At 40.1% G+C, this 22,052-nt stretch overlaps 1 protein-coding gene across 2 annotated transcripts in view; it reads right to left on the bottom strand.

Moving 5' to 3' along the window:
• SMAP1 (small ArfGAP 1) overlaps positions 1-22,052 on the bottom strand; it is a 1,140,917-nt gene that overhangs the window by 87,815 nt on the left and 1,031,050 nt on the right. For both annotated transcript variants that reach the window (XM_053710427.1, XM_053710429.1), the window contains one exon: positions 12,006-12,334. In XM_053710427.1, the coding sequence (XP_053566402.1) occupies positions 12,006-12,334 (329 nt within the window). The remainder of the gene's footprint in view (positions 1-12,005; positions 12,335-22,052) is intronic.

The following is a 22,052-nucleotide window of genomic DNA, read 5'->3' as shown; positions in this document are numbered from 1 at the left end:
GAAGAGTGTATATCACACTATCTTTTAGAATTGTGTCATCACACTATTATTTAGTGTAGAAGTTTACATTTTAAGAAATAGTTTTAGATATTGTGCATAGCAATTTTGTTAGAAATAATAAATTTCTAATTTACACTATACAGATATCTCCATAATCATATACACAATAACCCCTTAGCTACCTTAGCGCACATACAGAATTCCATTTTGTCAATCTCTAAGGATGACCATGTTGCTGCCTTGAAAATGTGTTCATTGAAAACCCAAGAAGTAGAAACTTACCTAGTAGAATGAGATGTAATGCTTTTTGAAAAAACAAAATTAGAGGATTGTCTAAAATCCTTTGCAGCTTACAAGTAGCATTTTAAATGTTCTTGCTACATCCAAATTATGTAGAGGTCTTACTTTAGAATTTGGAGAATTAGGGCAAAGAGAATCAGAAGAAACTACCTTTGGTAAAAAGTCAATCGTAGACCTTAAAACTGCCTTATCTGGGTGAAAAACCAGATAAGGAGACTCACAAGAAAGAGCTGGAAATTCAAAAGCTATTCTGGCAGAAGATATTGCTAAATAAACAATATCTTCCAAGACAAATGTCCAAATCATGCATAGGCTCAAATTTTCTTGTTATATAATACACGTTCTGAAAACTGACCCATTTTAAGAGCTAACAGATAAACCTTTATCTAAGCTCTCTTGTAAAAAATTAAGAATTCTAGGAATTCTAAAGGAATGCCAGCTAATACCAGGAAAGACCTTGTGATAGATATTTCTTGTAACAGGCTTTTGTGCCCGAATTAAGGTTTCAACTACTGTAACTGAAAAAAACTTCTTTATTTTAAAATTAGGCATTCAAATTCCAAGCCTTCAAGTAGAGAGACCTCAGAACTTGAGTGGAAGAGACCATGAAAAAAACTAGACATCTGAACCAGATCCGGGTAGCAAGTTCTGCGAGGCCAAGCAGAAGCAATACGAATAACTGATGACAATTCTTGTTTGATCTGTGCTATAATTCTTGGCATCAGAACAGTTGCAGAAAATATGGAAGCAAGTTGAAATGACCAGTAAGCTGCTACAAACTCTGCTTGCGAATCCCTGAATCTTGCAAAGTATATGGGAAGTTTATAGTTCAAATGAAAAATCCATCAGGTCAATCTCTGGTAGACCCCATTGATCCACAATCTGGTAGAAGACATCCAGATGAAGAGACCATTCCCCTGGATGAAGGGATTGGATACTAAGATAGACTGCTTCCCTGCTGTTCACACCTGAGATATGGATTGCTCAAACAGTTTTAACTGCCCAAGTTAAAATTTGTGAAACATACTTAATTACTAGGGAACTGCTAGTACCCCCTTGATGATTGATTTAAGCCACTGCTGTGACACTGTCCAAAAAATGCAGATATTTCTCCTCCATCAGAAGAAACCATGTCTAATGGACCCAGAAGATTGCACAGTTCTAAAATATTTATAGGTAACCTCGACTCCTGAGGAGATCAACCTACTTGTGTTCCTCTGGACTCCCATACTGCACCCCAACCTGAGAGACTTGCGTCTGTTCTGATTATTGCCAAGGGTGGACATAAGGAGGACACCCCCAGTGAAATGGATTGAATATTTGTCCACCATAACAGGGACTGTCTTACTTTGAATTTCAAAAGGATTCTTTGAGAAAGCTGTGTACAAACCCTGCACTATTGATGTACCATACAGAGCTAAAGAGGTCTCATGTGAAAAAGGAATAGCATATAATGCAGCTATCATCAGTCCTAACACTTCCATGCACTGAGCTATTGTAGTAATGGAAAGAGACTGTAGAGTTGTACAAGCTGACTGAAGCTTAAAACTTATTTGTCCCATTATGTAAAGTCTTACAGAAATTGACTTATAGACTCTGGTCTGTGGAGAAAGAGAACTCTTTGGCACGTTTTCTTCAACCATGCTTTCGAAGAAACAAAAAAAGTTTGAATGAGATACAGCTAAAGATAGAACCTGTACTAAGATATTGTCCAGGTATGGAGATATGGATTACAGACAAGGTATGGATGTATGGATTGCAGACAAGAGCGCTCCCAGAACCTATGTAAAGATACTGGGAGCCAAACGGTTGAGCAACAAAACATTGTTCTAAAAGACAAGTCTTACAAACTAGAGGTCTATGAATAGAAAGGTAAGAAGCCTTCAAATTAAACATGAACATAAATAATGTATAATAATAGAGCTGTTTATTTTTGCTGAGACTTCTTTTTTGCCTAGTACTTGTAAAATGTAAATGAGCCCAGAATAGGTCTGAAATTCCTTCTTTCTTGGGAATAATAGAAAAGAATGGAATACAATCTTTGGCCTTGTTCCAAAACAACTACAGCTAATACAGCCATAACATTTGAAAAGTAGTTTGGAACATGAAACAGAAGACACCTTCTTTGAGTAGGCCTTGATTTGAAACCTATTCTGTAATCCTGGGAAACTGTGTTTAGAACCCAGAGATATATAGACTGTGATTAAGTCTTCTAAAAAAGGCATAAACTACCCCTCAGAAAATAATCTGGATTGGAGCCATACCTAGAATTAAACTTCCAGGAAGAACTGGAAGAGATAAAACTTTATCTTTAGACATCCTGTTTGCTGACAATGACTTAAATCATAACATCCTTCTGGTCTGCACTGCTAAAGTCATAAAATCGAATTGTATCAACAATGGGGGCCACAAATAAGTGTATAAAACAACTTTAGAAGTTTCAAACTATTTTGAAAATCTTCATCCACAGAGTCTTCTGAGATTTGCTCAGAAAAACTGACAGAACAAAAAGCAGAAGCAACTGCTACAGTATAAATGCCTGCTGAAAGAGGCTTTTCGATTAAACATTACCAATTTCATATCCAAATGGTTCCTGAAAAAAGTACTACCCACTAAGAGAATAGTAATAAATGAGGCTAAATCAAATAGTCTCTTGAAATATATAAAATATGTGGGCACTCGCTGGTATCTATGATCCACAGTATGCCACAAAAAAAACCTCTTTTCATATATAAAAATGATGATATGAACCAAGTGTGTGAAATTGTCTTACAGACTAGACAAAGTACTATTTGCAGTTGCATACAAATCAGCCACTTACCATACACAGTGCTGTATTCCAGGTTTCCGGGAGGTGCTGACCACCTTTTATCCTATGACAAAAGACCTCCATTAAGGCTACAGGAACACTCTGCTCAATGCAAGTAAGGATTTGGTACCAGTCACAATCCTTACCGACTCTACTCACTGCCAAACCTTAGGGCCTTTGCTGACATCTTCACCCTCGGACCTACACAGTCCAATAGGTTGGGGGGAGGTCCCTATAGAAAGCCAAGATTGTCTGTGCGTGCTTAACTCCAAAACCCTGGTGAATAGTGAATCAATCACAGGGAGCACCGGACATGTCCATTGCTCCCCGTAACGGATTCATTAAAGTGAAATAATACCATCTACATAGCGCTGTTTATTTTTGTTGAGATTTTTTTTTTGCATAGCACTATTTCTTTTTGCTGTGACCATCCACCATTGGAAAAGAAGTTGGAAAAGAGAAGCTCCATTTAAAATTAGAGGATGGAACAAAAGAGAATATCAGGTTTAGTTCAACTTCTGAAATATATACTAATAAAAGCCTCAGGAAGAGGAAAATAACCTTGAGACTTAGCAGAAGGTTTTTTTCCCTCAGATTTTTAGGGTCTTGGATGCTTAAAATACATAAAACCTCTAAACAAAGAACTAAAAATGTTCAATCTCACATAGACATCACATAGAAATAGACATCTGATCATCACAGAATAATCTGAAGTGTTAAAGTCTGAAAAATATAAGGGCATCCTGATCAATAATATAAGGATCAGAAGAAGAATCAGAAGAACCAGAAAAGTAACATTAGAATAAAATTCAGACATAGAGAATTTGTGCATTATTGGAGGAGGCTTAGCCGCCACAACTACTGAATGTAAAGTGCACAAACCTTTCAATCCTAGAGCAAAAACATAGAAACATAGATATTGACGCAGATAAGAGCCATAGGCCCAGCAAATCTGCCCGACCTTACCTAACAGTATAAACTTATCTAGTTCGTAGGATAGCCCTATGCTTGTCCCATGCATTTTTAAAGTCCCCCACAGTGTTTGTTGCTACTACCTCTTGAGGAAGTTTATTCCATAAATCAATCACTCTTTCTGTAAAGAAGTGCTTCCTCAAATTACTCCTGAATCTACTACCCTTTAGCTTGAGCTCATGACCCCTTGTTCTTGAATTTTCCATTTTATGTAAAATACCCACAGCCTCAGTTTTACTAAACCCTTTAATGTACTTGAAAGTTGCTATCATATCACCTCTTTCCCTTCTCTCCTCTAAGATATACATATATTTATGCAAGAACTTCCTGATAAATTAATTTCTTTCATATTGGCAAGAGTCCGTGAGCTAGTGACGTATGGGATATACATTCCTGCCAGGAGGGGCAAAGTTTCCCAAACCTCAAAATGCCTATAAATACACCCCCACCACACCCACAATTCAGTTTAAAGAATAGCCAAGAAGTTGGGTTATAAGAAAGGAGCGAAAGCATCAACAAGGAATTGGAATAATTGTGCTTTATACAAAAAAATCATAACCACCACAAAAAGGGTGGGCCTCATGGACTCTTGCCAATATGAAAGAAATGAATTTATCAGGTAAGTTCTTACATAAATTATGTTTTCTTTCATGTAATTGGCAAAAGACCATGAGCTAGTGACGTATGGGATAGCAAATACCCAAGATGTGGAACTCCACGCAAGAGTCACTAGAGAGGGAGGGATAAAAATAAAGACAGCCAATTCCGCTGAAAAAAGAATCCACAACCCAAATCAAAAAGTTTTAATCTTATTATGAAAAAAACTGAAATTATAAGCAGAAGAATCAAACTGAAACAGCTGCCTGAAGAACTTTTCTACCAAAAACTGCTTCTGAAGAAGAGAAAACATCAAAATGGTAGAATTTAGTAAAAGTATGCAAAGAAGACCAAGTTGCTGCTTTGAAAATCTGATCAACCGAAGCTTCATTCTTAAAAGCCCAGGAAGTAGAAACTGACCTAGTAGAATGAGCCGTAATCCTCTGAGGCAGGGATTTACCCAACTCCAAATAAGCATGATGAATCAAAAGCTTTAACCAAGACGCAAAAGAAATGGCAGATGCCTTCTGACCTTTCCTAGAACCAGAAAAGATAACAAATAGACTAGAAGTCTTTCTGAAATCTTTAGTAGCTTCAACATAATATTTCAAAGCTCTTACCACGTCCAAAGAATGTAAAGATCTTTCCAAAGAATTCTTAGGATTAGGACACAACGAAGGGACAACAATTTCTCTACTAATGTTGTTGGAATTCACAACTTTAGGTAAAAATGTAAATGAAGTCTGCAAAACCGCCTTATCCTGATTAAAAATCAGAAAAGGAGACTCACAAGAAAGAGCAGATAATTCAGAAACTCTTCTAGCAGAAGAGATGGCCAAAAGAAACAATACTTTCCAAGAAAGTCATTTAATGTCCAGAGAATGCATAGGCTCAAACGGAGGAGCCTGTAAAGCCCTCAAAACCAAATTAAGACTCCAAGGAGGAGAAATTGGCTTAATGACAGGCTTGATACGAACCAAAGCCTGTACAAAACAATGAATGTCAGGAAGATTAGCAATTTTTCTGTGAAACAGAACAGAAAGAGCAGAGATTTGTCAAGGAACTTGCAGACAAACCCTTATCCAAACCATCCTGAAGAAACTGTAAAATTCTAGGAATTCTAAAAAAATGCCAAGAGAATTTATGAGAAGAACACCATGAAATGTAAGTCTTCCAAACTCAGTAATAAATCCTTCTAGACACAGATTTGCGAGCCTGCAACATAGTATTAATCACTGAGTCAGAGAAACCTCTATGACTAAGCACTAAACGTTCAATCTCCATACCTTCAAATTTAATGATTTGAGATCCTGATGGAAAAATGGACCTTGAGATAGAAAGTCTGGCCTTAACGGAAGTGGTCAAGGTTGGCAACTGGACATCCGAACAAGATCCGCATACCAAAACCTGTGTGGCCATGCTGGAGCCACCAGCAATACAAATGTATGTTCCATTATGATTTTGGAAATCACTCTTGGAAGAAGAACTAGAGGCGGAAAGATATAAGCAGGTTGATAATTCCAAGGAAGTGACAACGCATCCACTGCTTCCGCCTGAGGATCCCTGGACCTAGACAGATACCTGGGAAGTTTCCTGTTTAGATGAGAAGCCATCAGATCTATTTCTGGAAGCCCCCACATCTGAACAATCTGAAGAAACACATCTGGGTGAAGAGACCATTCTCCCGGATGTAAAGTCTGGCGACTGAGATAATCCGCTTCCCAATTGTCTATACCTGGGATATGGACCACAGAGATTAGAAAGGAGCTGGATTCCGCCCATGCAAGTATCCGAGATACTTCTTTCATAGCTTGAGGACTGAGTCCCACCTTGATGGTTGACATATGCCACGGTTGTGACATTGTCTGTCTGAAAACAAATAAACGGTTTTCTCTTCAGAAGAGGCCAAAACTGAAGAGCTCTGAGAATCGCACGGAGTTCCAAAATATTGATTGGTAATCTCGCCTCTTGAGATTTCCAAACCCCCTGCACTGTCAGAGATCCCCAGACAGCTCCCCAACCTGAAATACTTGCATCTGTTGAAATCACAGTCCAGGTTGGACAAACAAAAGAGGCCCCCTGAACCAAACGGTGGTGATCTAACCACCAAGTCAGAGATAGTAGAATATTGGGATTTAAGGATATTAATTGTGATATCTTTGTATAATCCCTGCACCATTGGTTCAGCATACAAAGCTGAAGAGGTCTCATGTGAAAACGAGCAAAGGGGATCGCGTCCGATGCTGCAGTCATGAGACCTAAAACCTCCATGCACATAGCTACTGAAGGGAATGACTGAGACTGAAGGATCCGACAAGCAGATACCAATTTCAGACGTCTTTTGTCTGTTAGAGACAAAGTTATGGATACTGAATCTATTTGGAATCCTAAAAAGATTTCCCTTGTCTGAGGAATCAAGGAACTTTAAATTAATCCTCCAACCATGTCTTTGAAGAAACAACACTAGTTGATTTGTGTGAGATTCTGCATAATGTAAAGACTGAGCAAGTACCAAGATATCGTCCAAATAAGGAAACACTGCAATACCCGCTCTCTGATTACAGAGAGTAGGGCACCGAGAACCTTTGAAAAGATCCTTGGAGCTGTTGCTAGGCCAAACGGAAGAGCAACAAAATGGTAATGCTTGTCTAGAAAAGAGAATCTCAGGAACTGATAATGATCTGGATGAATCGGAATATGAAGATAAGCATCCTGTAAGTCTATTGTGGACATATAATGCCCTTGCTGAACAAAAGGCAGAATAGTCCTTATAGTCACCATTTTGAATTTTGGTATTCTTACATAACGATTCAAAATTTTTAGATCCAGAACTGGTCTGAAAGAATTCTCTTTCTTTGGTACAATGAACAGATTTGAATAAAACCCCAGACCCCGTTCCAGATATGGAACTGGCACAATTACCCCGGATAACTCCAGGTCTGAAACACACTTCAATAAAGCCTGAGCCTTTACTGGGTTCACTGGAATGCGTGAGAGAAAGAAACTTCTCACAGGCGTTCTTACCTTGAAACCTATTCTGTACCCTTGAGAAACAATGTTCTGAATCCAATGATTTTGGATTGAATTGATCCAAACATCTTTGAAAAATCGTAGTCTGCCCCCTACCAGCTGCGCTGGAATGAGGGCCACATCTTCATGCGGACATGGGGGCTGGTTTTGATTTTCTAAAAGGCTTGGATTTATTCCAGACTGGAGAAGGCTTCCAATTGGAAACCGTTCCTTTAGGGGAAGGGTCAGGTTTCTGTTCCTTATTCTGACAAAAGGAACGAAAACGATTAGCAGTCCTAAATTTACCCTTAGATTTTTTTTATCCTGAGGCAAAAAGGCTCCCTTCCTCCCAGTGACAGTTGAAATTATAGAATCCAACTGAGAACCAAATAATTTATTACCTTGGAAAGATAGAGATAGCAATGTTGACTTAGAAGTCATATCCGCATTCCAAGATTTAAGCTATAAAGCTCTTCTAGCTAAAATAGCTAAATACATATACCTGACATCAATTCTAATGATATGAAAAATGTCATCACAAATTAAATTATTAGCATGTTGAATTATACACATTAGGATCTGGTACTTGTTGCGCTAAAGTTTCCAACCAAAAAGTTGAAGCCGCAGCAACATCAGCCAAAGAATAAGAGGCCTAAGAAGATGACCTGAACATAAATAAGCCTTCCTTAGATAAGATTCAAGCTTCCTATCTAAAGGATCTTTAAAAGAAGTACTATCTGCTGTAGGAATAGTAGTACTCTTAGCAAGAGTAGAGATAGCCCCATCAACTTTGGGGATCTTTTCCCAAAACTCCAATCTATCAGTTGGCAAAGGGTACAGTCTCTTAAACCTTGAAGAAGGAGTAAATGAAGTACCCAGACTATTCCATTCCCTAGAAATTACATCTGAAATAGCATCAGGAACTGGAAAAACCTCTGGAATAACTACATGAGGTTTAACCTCTTAAGGACATATGACGGAATTTTTCCGTCATAAAACAATTGAGCAAACTGAAAGCTGTGTCCTTAAAGGGTTAAAAACCGAATATAAACGTTTACTGGCTTTAATATCAAGAGGACTAGTCTCCTCCATATCTAATGCAATCAACACCACTTTTAATAAAGAATATACTCCATTTTAAATAAATATGAAGTTTTGTCAGTGTCAATATCTGAGGCAGAATCTTCTGAACCAGATAGATCCTCATCAGAGATAGATAAATCAGAATGCTGTCGTCATTTAAAAATTCATCGAATTTATGAGAAGTTTAAAAAGACATTTTACGTTTATTAGAAGGTGGTATAACAGACAGGGCCTTCTGAATAGAATTAGAAACAAATTCTCTCACATTAACAGGAATATCCTGAACATTAGATGTTGAAGGAACAATAACAGGTAATGGACTACTACTAATGGAAATATTGTCTGCTTTTGAAAGTTTATCATGACAACTAACACAAACTACAGCCGGAGGAACAGTTACCACAAGTTTACAACAAATGCACTTAGCTTTGGTAGAACCGACATCAGGCAGCAGCATTCCAGAAGTAGATTCTAAGACAGGGTCAGATTGAGACATCTTGCAATATATAATAGAAAAAAACAACATATAAAGCAAAATTATCAATTTCCTTAAATGACAGTTTCAGGAATGGGAAAAAATGCAAACAGAATAAGCCACTGGAAACCAGAAGCAAAAATACATGAAGACTTAAATAATGTCAAAAAGTCTGGCGCCAAGTATGACGCCCACAACTGACAAAATATTTTATGGCGCCAAAAACGTCTGCAACAAACACGAGCATCATAGATGACGCAACTATATGAAAATTCTCGGCGCCAACTAAGACGCCGGAAATGACGAAAATACGTCAACAAACGTAATTCTCGCACCAAAAAATCTCGCGCCAAGAATGACGCAATAAATTATAGCATTTTGTGCACCCGCGAGCCTAACAGCCCGCAATTTAGAAAAAAGTAAATTTGACAAATTTCAGGTAAGAATTTTTTTTTATTTATTTATTTTTTATATGTGCATTTCCCAAAATTAAACTGACAGTCTGCAAAAAGGAAATATACTGATAAACCTGAATCATTGCAAATATAAGTACAAACATTATATTTAGAACTTTACATTAAAAGTGCCAAACCATAGCTAAGAGTGTCTTAATAAAGGAAAACATACTTACCAAAAGACACTCATCTACATAAAGTAGATAGCCAAACCAGTACTGAAACGAGAATCAGCAGAGGTAATGGTATATAAGAGTATATCGTCGATCTTAAAAGGGAGGTAGGAGATGAATCTCTACGACCGATAACAGAGAAGCTATGAAATAGATCCCCGTTAGGATGACCTTTGCATTCAATAGGTAATACTCCCTTCACATCCCTCTGTCATTCACTGCACTCTGAGAGGAACCGGGCTTCAGCATGCTGAGAAGCGCATATAAACGTAGAAATCTAGCACAAACTTACTTCACCACCTCCATAGGAGGCAAAGTTTGTAAAACTGAATTCTGGGTGTGGTGGGGTGTGTATTTATAGGCATTTTGAGGTTTGGGAAACTTTGCCCCTCCTGGTAGGAATGTATATCCCATACGTCACTAGCTCATGGACTCTTGCCAATTACATGAAAGAAATCTGAAACACTTAACTGTTTTAAAGGGACAGTCAAGTCCAAAATAAATTTTAATGATTCACATGTAATTTTAAACACTACTTAACTACTACTTAAACCGATGCACGCTAATTCAGCATGTGTATTGCTGGGCTTAGGCACGGTAACAGTGCGCATACTAAAAAAACAAAGGCCAACGTAAGATATAACGGAGTGCAATAAATGAAGCTAAGTCAAATTATAATAACCCAGCTGGCAAGCATTATCTTGATGTGAACCACACAGACCGATGCGTGCAAAAAATACATGCAGAATAAAGTGTATACTATTTAAAAAAACTATGTCCCAAATATATAATAGACTATTATGTCACATAAATTTAGTCTATCTCAACAGGTGGTAAAAGTCTGTTACAAATATATGTCCCATGGCTGTACCTCACATTAGTGTACATACTAATAGCTGGTCGGCTATGTGAGGGCAAGAAATGGTTGCACTTACTTCAGATGTACTCACTCTACTGTGCATACTGGCTGCAGAAAAGACTGCTTCCGGTAGACCCATCCAAGGCTGTGTACGTCACAGCAGAGAATCTAAGTAGGGAGTATATTGACGACCCAACAGGAGGAGGCTAAGTGACTGTTGCCTACGACATCTGTGGCTGGCTTGTGACTAACTCCTTCACTGGTAGTGATTCTGACACTACTCAATACTCCAATCCCCCTCTCATTAGCAGCTCTCTGAGGGGAAAATAGGCCTCAAATCGGCCTGAGGACCCCTCTCAACAAAGAGTCTGGAACACCTCAATTCTTCACCTTCCTCCTGGGAGGCAAAAGGAATACTAAAATACCATATAGGTGGGAGGGATAAAGAATTCTTGGAGTTTCAGGAATCTTTGCCTCTTTCTAGTGGTCAGGAGTTGAACTCCCAGGAGTAATGGATCGTGGACCACCTTTATGAAAAAATGTATGTTCTAGAAAAATCAACATATTTAGGCATCAAATTCTTGATTTAAATAATTATTGTCACTTACCTTTATTCTTAAAGAGATATGAAACCCGATTTCTTTCTTTCTTGATTCCGATAGAGATGATGTGATTTTAAACAACTTTCCAATCTTGGTATCTTTTGTTGAAAAGCAGGGACTTATGCTTAGGAGATGGCTCATTTCTGGAGAGCTATATGACAGCAGCTCATATACCATTAACAATTCTACCACCCTTTAACCAATGCATTCTGCCTTAGAATCACATTAAAAACCAAGACCATTATTTAACCCCTTAAGGGTAGAGGTTTTGCCAAGTTTCAAATGTTAAATGGCACAGGCCATTTTGCTCAGTATCAGTTTCACCCTAATTATCTGCTCTCTTGTTACGTACACACATACCATTTTTTAACAGACAAACAGAACTTTCTAGCGATTTCATATAATGTACTACATTTCAATTTATTGTTATTTTATATACCTATATAATGCTGATATAGGTAAAAAAAAAAACATTACAGATTTTCCTTCTTCTTAGTCTGTTCCACACATCCTTACTGTATTGAAAAATCCCTAGAACTCTCTACCTCTTCAAGTTACACCAAATCTTTAAAGCAATATTATGGTAACCTATCTACACTGTACTTTCCAGTACTGTATAACCTGTTGTGTTATCGATTAAATAATAATAATAAAAAAATGATAATAAATACCTGTGACATGTTCCAAGCAGACTGTTGGCTTTGTTGCATGCCAAACTTATTTGGAGGTGTTCCCATGCTTCCCACCATTCCTGCCTGGGGTCCCATCATGTTAGGAGGAAGTCCCATTATTCCAGTTGGAGCATTCCCAACAAAACCATTAGGCATTCCCATACCCAGCATCATCCCAGTGTTTTGTCCCATGCCCTGCATTGATTGCACCATCATGTTTCCCATCATCCCTCCAGTGGCAGAGCCAGCCATGCCCATAGGAGGAAATGCCTGGAAATTAGTGGCATGCTGTGCTGAATAAGGCATTGGAGAGGATCCCATGAACATGGCTACATAAAAAGACAAATATGAATATATACGTTATAGCATATGTCTGAAATAAACACAAAATACATTAACAGAAAACGAAAGTCAGTCCAAACAGATTATCCTTAGAATGACATGAAACTTTCATGATTCAGATACAGCATGTGATTTAAGACACTTTTAAATTCACTTCTATTGTTAAAATCACTTGTTTCTTTTGTATTCTTTGTTAAAAAGCATATGCACTACTGGAAGCTAGCTGATGACGGCTGGTTACACACACATGCATTTTGTAACGGCTTGACAGATGCTTTCAGCTATGTCCCAGTAATGCATTGATGCTATTGAGGTAACTTTAACTGTGTCTTTAATCCCTTTGCAGGGGTTAAAGGGCTATAAACACCTTGTAATTACAAGACACTTTTGTCGTCTTGCTACTTAAAAGAATATCAGCCAATTCTAAAGAGTTTTTTTTTTAAAACGTCTTGTTTATTGTTTTTCAATAGCCAAGCTTCATCCATCAATTGCTTCATTTGGAGGAGTCAATCTGGGCTTGAGTCTGCAGGAAACAACGCTAGCAATTATCATAATGTTTGTATAAAGTTTTTTGTTTTGCAGGTGTTATCTCTTAAAGCCAGTTAGGGATAGATATGTAGCAGGTTCGCCTTAATTAGTCTGCACTCTTCTTTTCCAGATTTGAGAATTAGAAAATGCACAAAGCTAAATTACATGATAAGGGGGCTAAATAAATCATAATAGTATACTGTAAAGTTGTTTTACTATGCATAACTAAACCTTTTATATTAAACTCTCAAGCTGCTTATTGCCCCTTTAAACACACAGTTATATGCAAGCAATAATGCAATAGTAAAATGCTCTAACATATTACAGCATTTTAGTTTTACACTTTTGTGTCCCTTTAATTCTAAATTTATCAAATATGTTGTGCTGTCAGCTATTTTCTTGGCTGTGAATATATTTACATATTGAGCAAAAAGAGGCTGCTTCTAGGGTGGTAACTAGCCATAGAACAAGCTATTATGCTATTGTTTGTTTCCAGGTTGAGCGCTTCTCTCTTTTTATTTATGCAAATTATGACACTTAGGGGAGTCTCCGTAAGTGTGATGCGGGAATCCAGACGTGGACCCGTTGTTCAGTGTGCCTAGAGGGATATGGCTGCACCTCACTGACGAGGCCCACAATAGGCCGAAACAAACGTCTGGGGTTTTGCTGTTTCTCTTGTTCAGAGAGGGATTGCCTGGTATTTCGGGGCTGGACTGTACTGTGAAATCAGGATCAGACTGATATGCTACAGGAAAGTTCTTCTCTGTGAAAGGCACAAAGAGGCTGCTTCTAGGGTGGTAACTAGCCATAGAACAAGCTATTATGCTATTGTTCGTTCCCAGGTTGAGTGCTTCTCTCTTTTTATTTATAACAGTGATGTGCAGTCACTAGAGGCAGTGCTTCACCTCTCATATGGACAAAAATATATATTTTTATTGGCTTTTTTAAAAAAAAAAAAAAAACCTCTGTGTGTGATTCTCTCTCTCTCTCTTTCTCTCTCTAACCCTCTGTGTGTGATTGTGTCTCTCTCTTTCTCTCTCTCTCTAACCCTCTGTGTGTGATTGTGTCTCTCTTTCTAACCCTCTGTGTGTGATTGTGTATCTCTCTCTCTCTCCCTCTCTAACCCTCTGTGTGTGATTGTCTCTCTCTCTCTCTCTCTAACCCTCTGTGTATGATTGTGTCTCTCTCTCTATTTCTCTCTCTCTAACCCTCTGTGTATTGTGTCTCTCTCTCTTTCTCTCTCTAACCCTCTGTGTGTGATTGTGTCTCTCTTTCTCTCTTTCTAACCCTCTGTGTGTGATTGTGTCTCTCTTTCTTTAACCCTCTGTATGTGATTGTGTCTCTCTCTCTTTATTTCTCTCTCTCTAACCCTCTGTGTGTGATTGTGTCTCTCTTTCTCTCTCTCTAACCCTCTGTGTGTGATTGTCTCTCTCTTTCTTTAACCCTCTGTATGTGATTGTGTCTCTCTCTCTTTATTTCTCTCTCTCTAACCCTCTGTGTGTGATTGTGTCTCTCTCTTTCTCTCTCTCTAACCCTCTGTGTGTGATTGTGTCTCTCTCTCTCTCTTTCTCTCTAACCCTCTGTGTCTCTCTACCCCCCGTTTCTCTCTCCCTCTCCCCCCGAGTGCTTTTCTGTGTTTCTGTCTACCTTTTATTTATTTAATTAATGAATGAATTGGTAGTGCAATCTGATGGTGTGGCTTTATTTAAAGGGGTGGGGTCAAGCACCCCACCATCTTTAAATTTCACCAGCCGCCACTGGATGAAGACATTTTTATATTTACTGAATAATGAAAGAATCTATAAGCATAATTTGCAGCATTAAAGTAAAAAGTATGTTTTAAACATATATTTTAATGGTCCTGGATTTCTAGATCTCATAATCAGAGCAAGCATTGTGTTATCTGGCAAGAGTTTCTGTTACAATCCTTTTAGACTAAAATCAGATGTTTACTAAGTTGACCAGTTTTCCAAGACACCATTTAAAGGGACATGAAACCCATATGTTTTCTTTCATGATTTAGAAAGAGCATGCAATTTAAATAACTTTCCAATTTACATCTAATATCTAATTTTCTTCATTCTTTTGCTATCCTTTGTTGAAAATCATATCTAAATATGCTCAGTAGCTGCTGATTGGTGGCTGCACATAGATACCTTATGTGATTGGCTCACCCATGTGCATTGCTATTTTTAATTGTTGCTCATTACAAATGTTTAGGCATTATCATGTTTATTTATTTTGTTTGTATTGGTATGCCCAAAAAAAATAGAGAAAAAAAGTTATGCAAAACTTTAAAAATTACTTTCCACCTTCTCAAAATTGTAATAAATAATTGAATTCCAAGTTTGTGATGCTCCTGCAATTTGTAATTAATCTCACCTGTATCAATTAACAGGTGCTGACAATATAGAAATCACAGCGGCAACCAGTTAAAATGGTGAAAAATGTACTCAACCTTTCTGTTGTGTGTCTCTGTGTGCCACACTGAGCATGGAGAAGAGAAAGAGCAGCAAATAATTGTCTGAGGATTTGAGAACAAAATTGTGGAAAAGCATGGGCAATCTCAAGGTTACAAGTCCATCTCCAGAGATCTTAATGCTCCTGTGTCCACTTTGTGCAACATTGTCAAGAAGTTTACAGCCCATGGCACTGTAGCTAATCTCCCTGGATGTGAACGACAGAGAAAAATTGATCAAAGATGCAATGAAGCATTGTTTGAATGGTGGATAAAGAACCTTGATCAACTTCCAGACAAATTCAAGCTGACCTTCAGGCACAGGGTGCAAATGTGTCAGCTCACACTATACGTCGCTATGTGAATGAAAAGAGACGCTATGGTAGGAGACCCCAGGAGAACCCCACTGCTGACACAGAAACATAAAAAAAAAAAACAGATTGGAGTTTGCCAAAACTTACCTGAGGAAGCCAAAATTATTTTGGGAGAATGTACTGTGGACAGACAAAACAAAATTACAGCTTTTTGGTGAATCCCATCATTCTACTGTTTTCAGAAAAAGAAATGAGGGTTTTAAAGAAAATAATACAGTCAAACATGGTGGAGGTTCACTGATGTTTTGGGGTTGCATTTCTGCTTCAGGCACTGGATGTCTTGACTGTGTGAATGGCATTATAAAATCGAAGACTACCAAAGAATTATGTGGTGCAATGTAGGGTCAAAAAGTTGGGTCTCCATCAGAGGTCATGGGTCTTACAGCAGGACAATGACTCAAAGCACATGTCAAAAAGCACCAAAAAATGGTTTAAGACAAAGCGCTGGAGAGTATAAGGGTTTTCCCCCTCCTTTGTTTGCCATGTGCTGCTGGCAGCCATTTTACTCACCTCTCTTGCTGACTCTGATGCATACCGTGTGATGCTGCTCATTTCCTGCACTTCCTTTTATGGCCAGACTAGTGTTCATCATCAGTGTGAGACAGGATGCAGTCTCAGTATTGTGAAGTCATCACTTATTATTTAAAGGGCCTCTGTTCAGTATGCTTTGTCCTTGTGTTGTCTCAGACCTGTTTGTGAGAGCTCATATGTATTACCTGGCTGTCTGATGTCCCTCCTGGTTCCTGATCCCTGGCTTGTTCCTGACTCTGCTATTCTCCTTGTTCCTGATTCCGTCTCGTCTGACTATTCGCTTTGGCTCCTGACTCGGCTCGTCTGACTACCAGCTCTGGTTTTGATTCCTGGCTTGTTATTTGTTTTGTGGACTTTTTATTATTTTTTGCTAATAATAAAGGTGTGATTATGTTTGCACTTCTCGTCTCAGTCTGATTCCTGGCACCCGGACATTATGCAAGGGCCATGAATCCTGATGGTGCTAATAATCCACCTTTACCTGCCATAATTTCCAGGATGGATGAACAGGATCACCGCTTGGATCAATTTGCACTAGCCCTGCAAACCCTGCTGACTCGCACTGCACATTTGGACCAAAGTGTCCCGCAAGTTATGGCTGCTCCTGTTTCCGCTGCAGCACCTAGTCCTACCAGGAGCATGTCCGGTTCTGCACCTCTACCTCAGCGATATGGAGGCGATCTTAATCAGTGCAGAGGCTTTTTGAACCAGGTGGGCATTTACTTTGAGATGTTACCTCAGATGTTTCCCTCTGACAGAGCTAAGGTGGGATTTCTCATCTCGTTACTCTCTGACACAGCTCTTGCCTGGGCTAATCCCTTGTGGGAGACTAATAAACTTGTGATTTCAAATTACCCTGAATTTGTGGCCTCCTGTCGAAGGGTATTTGATGTTCCGGCTCGCTCCTCCTCTGCTGCTAAACGACATGTCCATTCAGCAAGGTAAAAGATCTGTTGCTCAGTATGCCATTGAGTTCTGTAAGCTTGCCGCAGAGGTAGGTTGGAACAATGAAGCCCTTTTTGCCGCCTTCTTTCATGGGCTCTCTGAAGCGATTAAAGACGAAGTTTCTGCCAGAGATTTACCAGAGGATCTCGATCCTAATTGACATCAGACTCAGAGAGAGGCCCTCTTTCAAGGAGCGCTTGCAGAAGCCTCCTGTTCCATTGTCTCCTACGTGTTCATTCCCACCCATGCCTCCCTCTCCTCCCATGCCTTCTGGTCCCGAGTCACCAGGTGCTGCTTGCCGATGCAGTTGGGATTCACGCATCTCTCCAAGGCGGAGAGGGCCTTTAGGAGGAGGGAGGGGCTCTGCCTCTATTGTGGGTTACAGGGCCACCTTTTGAAGTCTTGTCCTACACGGCCGGGAAACGCTCACACCTAAGGTCCTGTTGGGGGCAGACCTTGGGTGGTTTATCCTCGTCCCCGGAACCGCTAAAGGAGAAACCTTTAGTCACGTTTGTCCTTTCCTGGGTGGACTCCTCCATAGTCACCCAGGCTCTTGTTGACTTCGGTGCTGTGGGCTATTTCATTGACAGTGCTTTTGTATCAAAGCACTCCATTCCTGTTTTGCCTCGGTCCGTTCCACTTGCTATTGAGGCCATTGATGGCAGGCCCCTTTAGCCCGCACTCGTTACTCACGAAACTGCTCCGTTATCCATGGCTGTTGGGGCTCTCCATTTTGAAACCCTCCAGTTCCAGGTGATAAACTCTCTGCATTTTCCGGTTGTTCTGGGTTATCCCTGGCTCCAAAAGCTCAATCCCAGTCTCAACTGGTGCAGGTCCGAAATTTTGTCGTGGTCTCCGCAATAAATTTCCACTTGTCTTCGGAAACCAGTTAAAGTCTTGTGCACTTCTTCGGTATCTCAATTGCCAGAGGAGTACCGAGAGTTCCTAAACGTTTTTGACAAGGTGCGTGCCGGTACGTTGCCTCCTCACCGGTCTTACGATTGTGCCATAGACCTGCAACCCAGAGCCATTCCTCTTCGGGGCCGGGTTTACCCTCTGTCTGTTGCGGAGAATTGTGCTATGGTGGAGTATGTTGCCGATGCTCTGTCACGGGGGATCATCCGCAAATCCTGCTCTCCTGCAGGGGCTGGCTTCTTCTTTGTGAAGAAAAAGGGTGGGAGCTACAGTCTTTACTAAACTTGATTTGAGAGGAGCGTACAATCTCGTTAGGATCAAGGAGGGCCACAAATGGAAAACAGCATTTAACACCAGGAGCGGGCATTATGAGTATCTTGTAATTCCCTTTGGCCTATGTACTGCTCCTGCTGTTTTCCAGGAATTTATTAATGATGTCCTACGAGATATGTTGCAACAGTGTGTTGTGGTGTACTTAGACGACATCCTCATACACTCACCCACACTTGAGGCTCATCGTTCTGATGTTACACAGGATCTTCAGAGACTACGTGAGAACAGCCTGTTTTGTAACCTCGAGAAATGCGAGTTCCATCAGACTTAAGTAACCTTCCTAGGTTATGTTATCTCCGTTGCAGGGTTCTCCATGGATCCTGGCAAGTTATCTGCAGTTCTGCAGTGGCCTCGCCCAGTTGGTCTTCAGTCTATTCAATGTTTTTTGGGGTTCGCCAATTACTATAGAAAGTTATTAAAAACTTTCTTCCTTGGTCAAACCTATCACAGACATGACCTGTAAAGAGAATGATCCATTCCATTGGTCACCTACTGCCATTAAGGCCTTTGATAGTCTTAAAACTACCTTTGCTGCCGCTCCAGTTCTGGCTCATCCTAACCCTGTAATGCCTTTCGTTCTTGAGGTCGATTGGTCTGAGACTGGAGCAGGTGCCCTCTTGTCTCAACGTCCTACGCCTGATGGTTCCTTGCATCCGTGTGGTTTCTTTTCTAAGAAATTGTCTCCAGTGGAGTGCAATTATGAAATTGGCAACAGGGAATTACTGGCCATAATTTTGACAATCAAGGCATGGAGGCATCTTCTCAAGGGTACTAGCGTGCCAGTGCTCATTCTTACTGACCACAAGAATTTAAACTTATCTATCTGAAGCAAAACGTTTGTCGCCCCGAAAAGCCAGATGGGCGCTATTTTTGTCTCGGTTTAATTACGTGGTCTCCTACCTGCCTGGTAGTAAGAATATTAGGGCTGATGCCCTCTCTTGACAATTTTCGCCTCTGTCCAAGGAGGAGTCTGTACTCCAGTTACCCGCCTGACATATTTTGGCTACCATACGTACTAATTTGGCTTCTCCCTTGGGGGAGGAGATCCTGGCTGAACAAACCAATACACCTCCTGAGAAACCTAGTGGTAAGTGTTTTGTTCCCGAGAATCTTCGAACTAAACTTTTGCACACTTACCACTATCCTAAAGCCGCAGGTCACCCAGGCAAGAACCAAATGATTTGGTCTGTCACTCGACAATTCTGCTGGCCAGGTCTTTGTTCTGATGATGCTGCGTATGTTGCCTCCTGCTCAGTTTGTGCACAGAATAAGACTCCTCGACATCTTCCTGTGGGTCTTCTTCAACCTATAGCTAATGGTGAGCGTCCTTGGACACATCTTTTCATGGACTTCATTGTCGAGCTCCCTGTTTCCAATGGCAATACTGTTATCCTTATGGTGGTAGACCATTTTTCTAAAATGTCACGTTGCATTCCCTTGAAGAAGTTGCCTACCGCTCAGGAGCTTGCTTCAAATTTTGCCTGGGAGGTCTTCCGTTTACATGGGTTACCCAAGGAGATAGTGTCGGACCGGGGTAGCTAGTTTGTCTCCAGATGTTGGCGTTCCTTTTGTGCTCAAATGGGGATCCAGCTTTCCTTCTCCTCGGCATATGACCCTCAATCCAATGGGGCTGCGGAACGGTCTAATCAAGCTCTGGAACAGTTCCTCCATTGCTATGTCTCAGATTACCACAATAATTGGTCTGAACTGTTACCTTGGGCAGAGTTTGCTCGTAATAGTGCTATTAATGATTCCTCCAAGTTATGGGTTTCAACCATCCTTGTTGCCCGATTCATTCATGTCTCAGGGTATTCTGGCTTTGGAGGAGCATCTCCGGCAACTCCATTCCACATGGGTGCAGATTCAGGATTGCCTTCATCGTTCTATGCAGTGCCAAAAGTTCCAGGCCGATCGTAGGGTCTGCCCGCGCCTTCCTACCAGGTTGGTGAGAGAGTTTGGCTGTCCTCTCGCAATTTGAACCTTCGTGTGCCTTCCAATAAACTGGCTCCCCGTTATGTTGGTCGTTTTCGAATACTCAATCCTGTGTCCTACTCTCTTGACCTTCCTCCTGCAATGCGCATCTCCAATGTTTTTCATTTCTCCCTCTTGAAACTATTAGTTTGTAATCAGTTTACCACTGTGTTGCCTTGTCCCCATCCTATCTTTGTTGACAACCATGAGGAGTATGAGGTCAGCAGCATTATTGACTCTCGTATGTCCAGGGCCCGCATATAGTATTTGGTTCACTGGAGGGGCTACGGTCCGGAGGAGCGTTCATGGGTTCCCTCCTCTGATGTTCATGTTCTCGCCCTCCTCTGTGCCTTCCATGCCCGTTTCCCCAATAAGCCTTTTGTCCTCCCGCGGGGGAGGGGTCGTTGAGGGGAGGGTACTGTCAGGGTTTTTTCCCTCCTTTGTTTGCCATGTGCTGCTGGCAGCCATTTTACTCACCTCTCTTGCTGACTCTGGTGCATACTGTGTGATGCTGCTCATTTCCTGCACTTCCTTTTATGGCCAGACTAGTGTTCATCATCAGTGTGAGACAGGATGCAGTCTCAGTATTGTGATGTCATCACTTATTATTTAAAGGGCCTCTGTTCAGTATGCTTTGCCCTTGCATTGTCTCAGACCTGTTTGTGAGAGCTCCTATGTATTACCTGACTGTCTAACGTCCCTCCTGGTTCCAGATCCCTGGCTTGTTCCTGACTCTGCTGTTCTCCTTGTTCCTGATTCCGGCTCATCTGAATACTCGCTTTGGCTCCTGACTCGGCTCGTCTGACTACTAGCTCTGGTTTTGATTCATGGCTTGTTATTTGTTTTGTGGACTTTTTATTATTTTTTGCTATGAATAAAGGTGTGATTATGTTTGCACTTCTCGTCTCAGTCTGATTCCTGGCACCCTGACAGAGAGTACTGAACTGACCAGCAATGAGTCCAGATCTCAATTCCATAGAGCACCTGTGCAAAGATTTCATAACAGCAGTTGGGAAAAGTAACCCTTCCAATCTGAGAGACCTGGAGCAGTTGGCGAAAGAAGAGTGGTCCAAAATTCCAGTAGAGAGGTGTAATAAACTAATTGATGGTTACAGGAAGTGATTGATTTCAGTTATTTTTACCAAGGGGTGTGCTGCCAAATATTAAATTGAGGGTGCCAATAATTTTGTCCAGTCCATTGTTGTAGCTTTGTGTGGAATGTGTCAGATTTGGCTTTTTTTTCTCTTTTTTTTGTGTGTCATACTAATACAAACAAAATAAATAAACATGAGAATGCCTAAATATTTGTAATTGCAACAATTTTTTGGGCAAAGTGGTGCATTATCTACATTATCTGACAGAAATGCAGGGGTGCCAATATTTTTGGCCTTGACTATATATATATATATATATATATATATATATATATATATATATATATATATATATATATATATATACACACACACTGTATATATATATATATTAATAGGTTTATGTCACTACAATATTATTCATTTTATAAAGCATATGATGTGTTAGAAGTGTTTGTCAGATTTAACATTAAGCAGGAGGGCAGGCTATTTAAAATGTATTTCTAAAAAAATAATTTCACTTTTATAGTAATGCCTTCACTTATTAAAAGTAATC

The sequence above is a fragment of the Bombina bombina genome, chromosome 4 (assembly GCF_027579735.1).
Source record: "Bombina bombina isolate aBomBom1 chromosome 4, aBomBom1.pri, whole genome shotgun sequence".
NCBI lineage: Eukaryota > Metazoa > Chordata > Amphibia > Anura > Bombinatoridae > Bombina > Bombina bombina.
The sequence above is the reverse complement of the archived record's forward strand: the minus strand, read 5'-3'. Positions and strand labels throughout refer to the sequence as shown.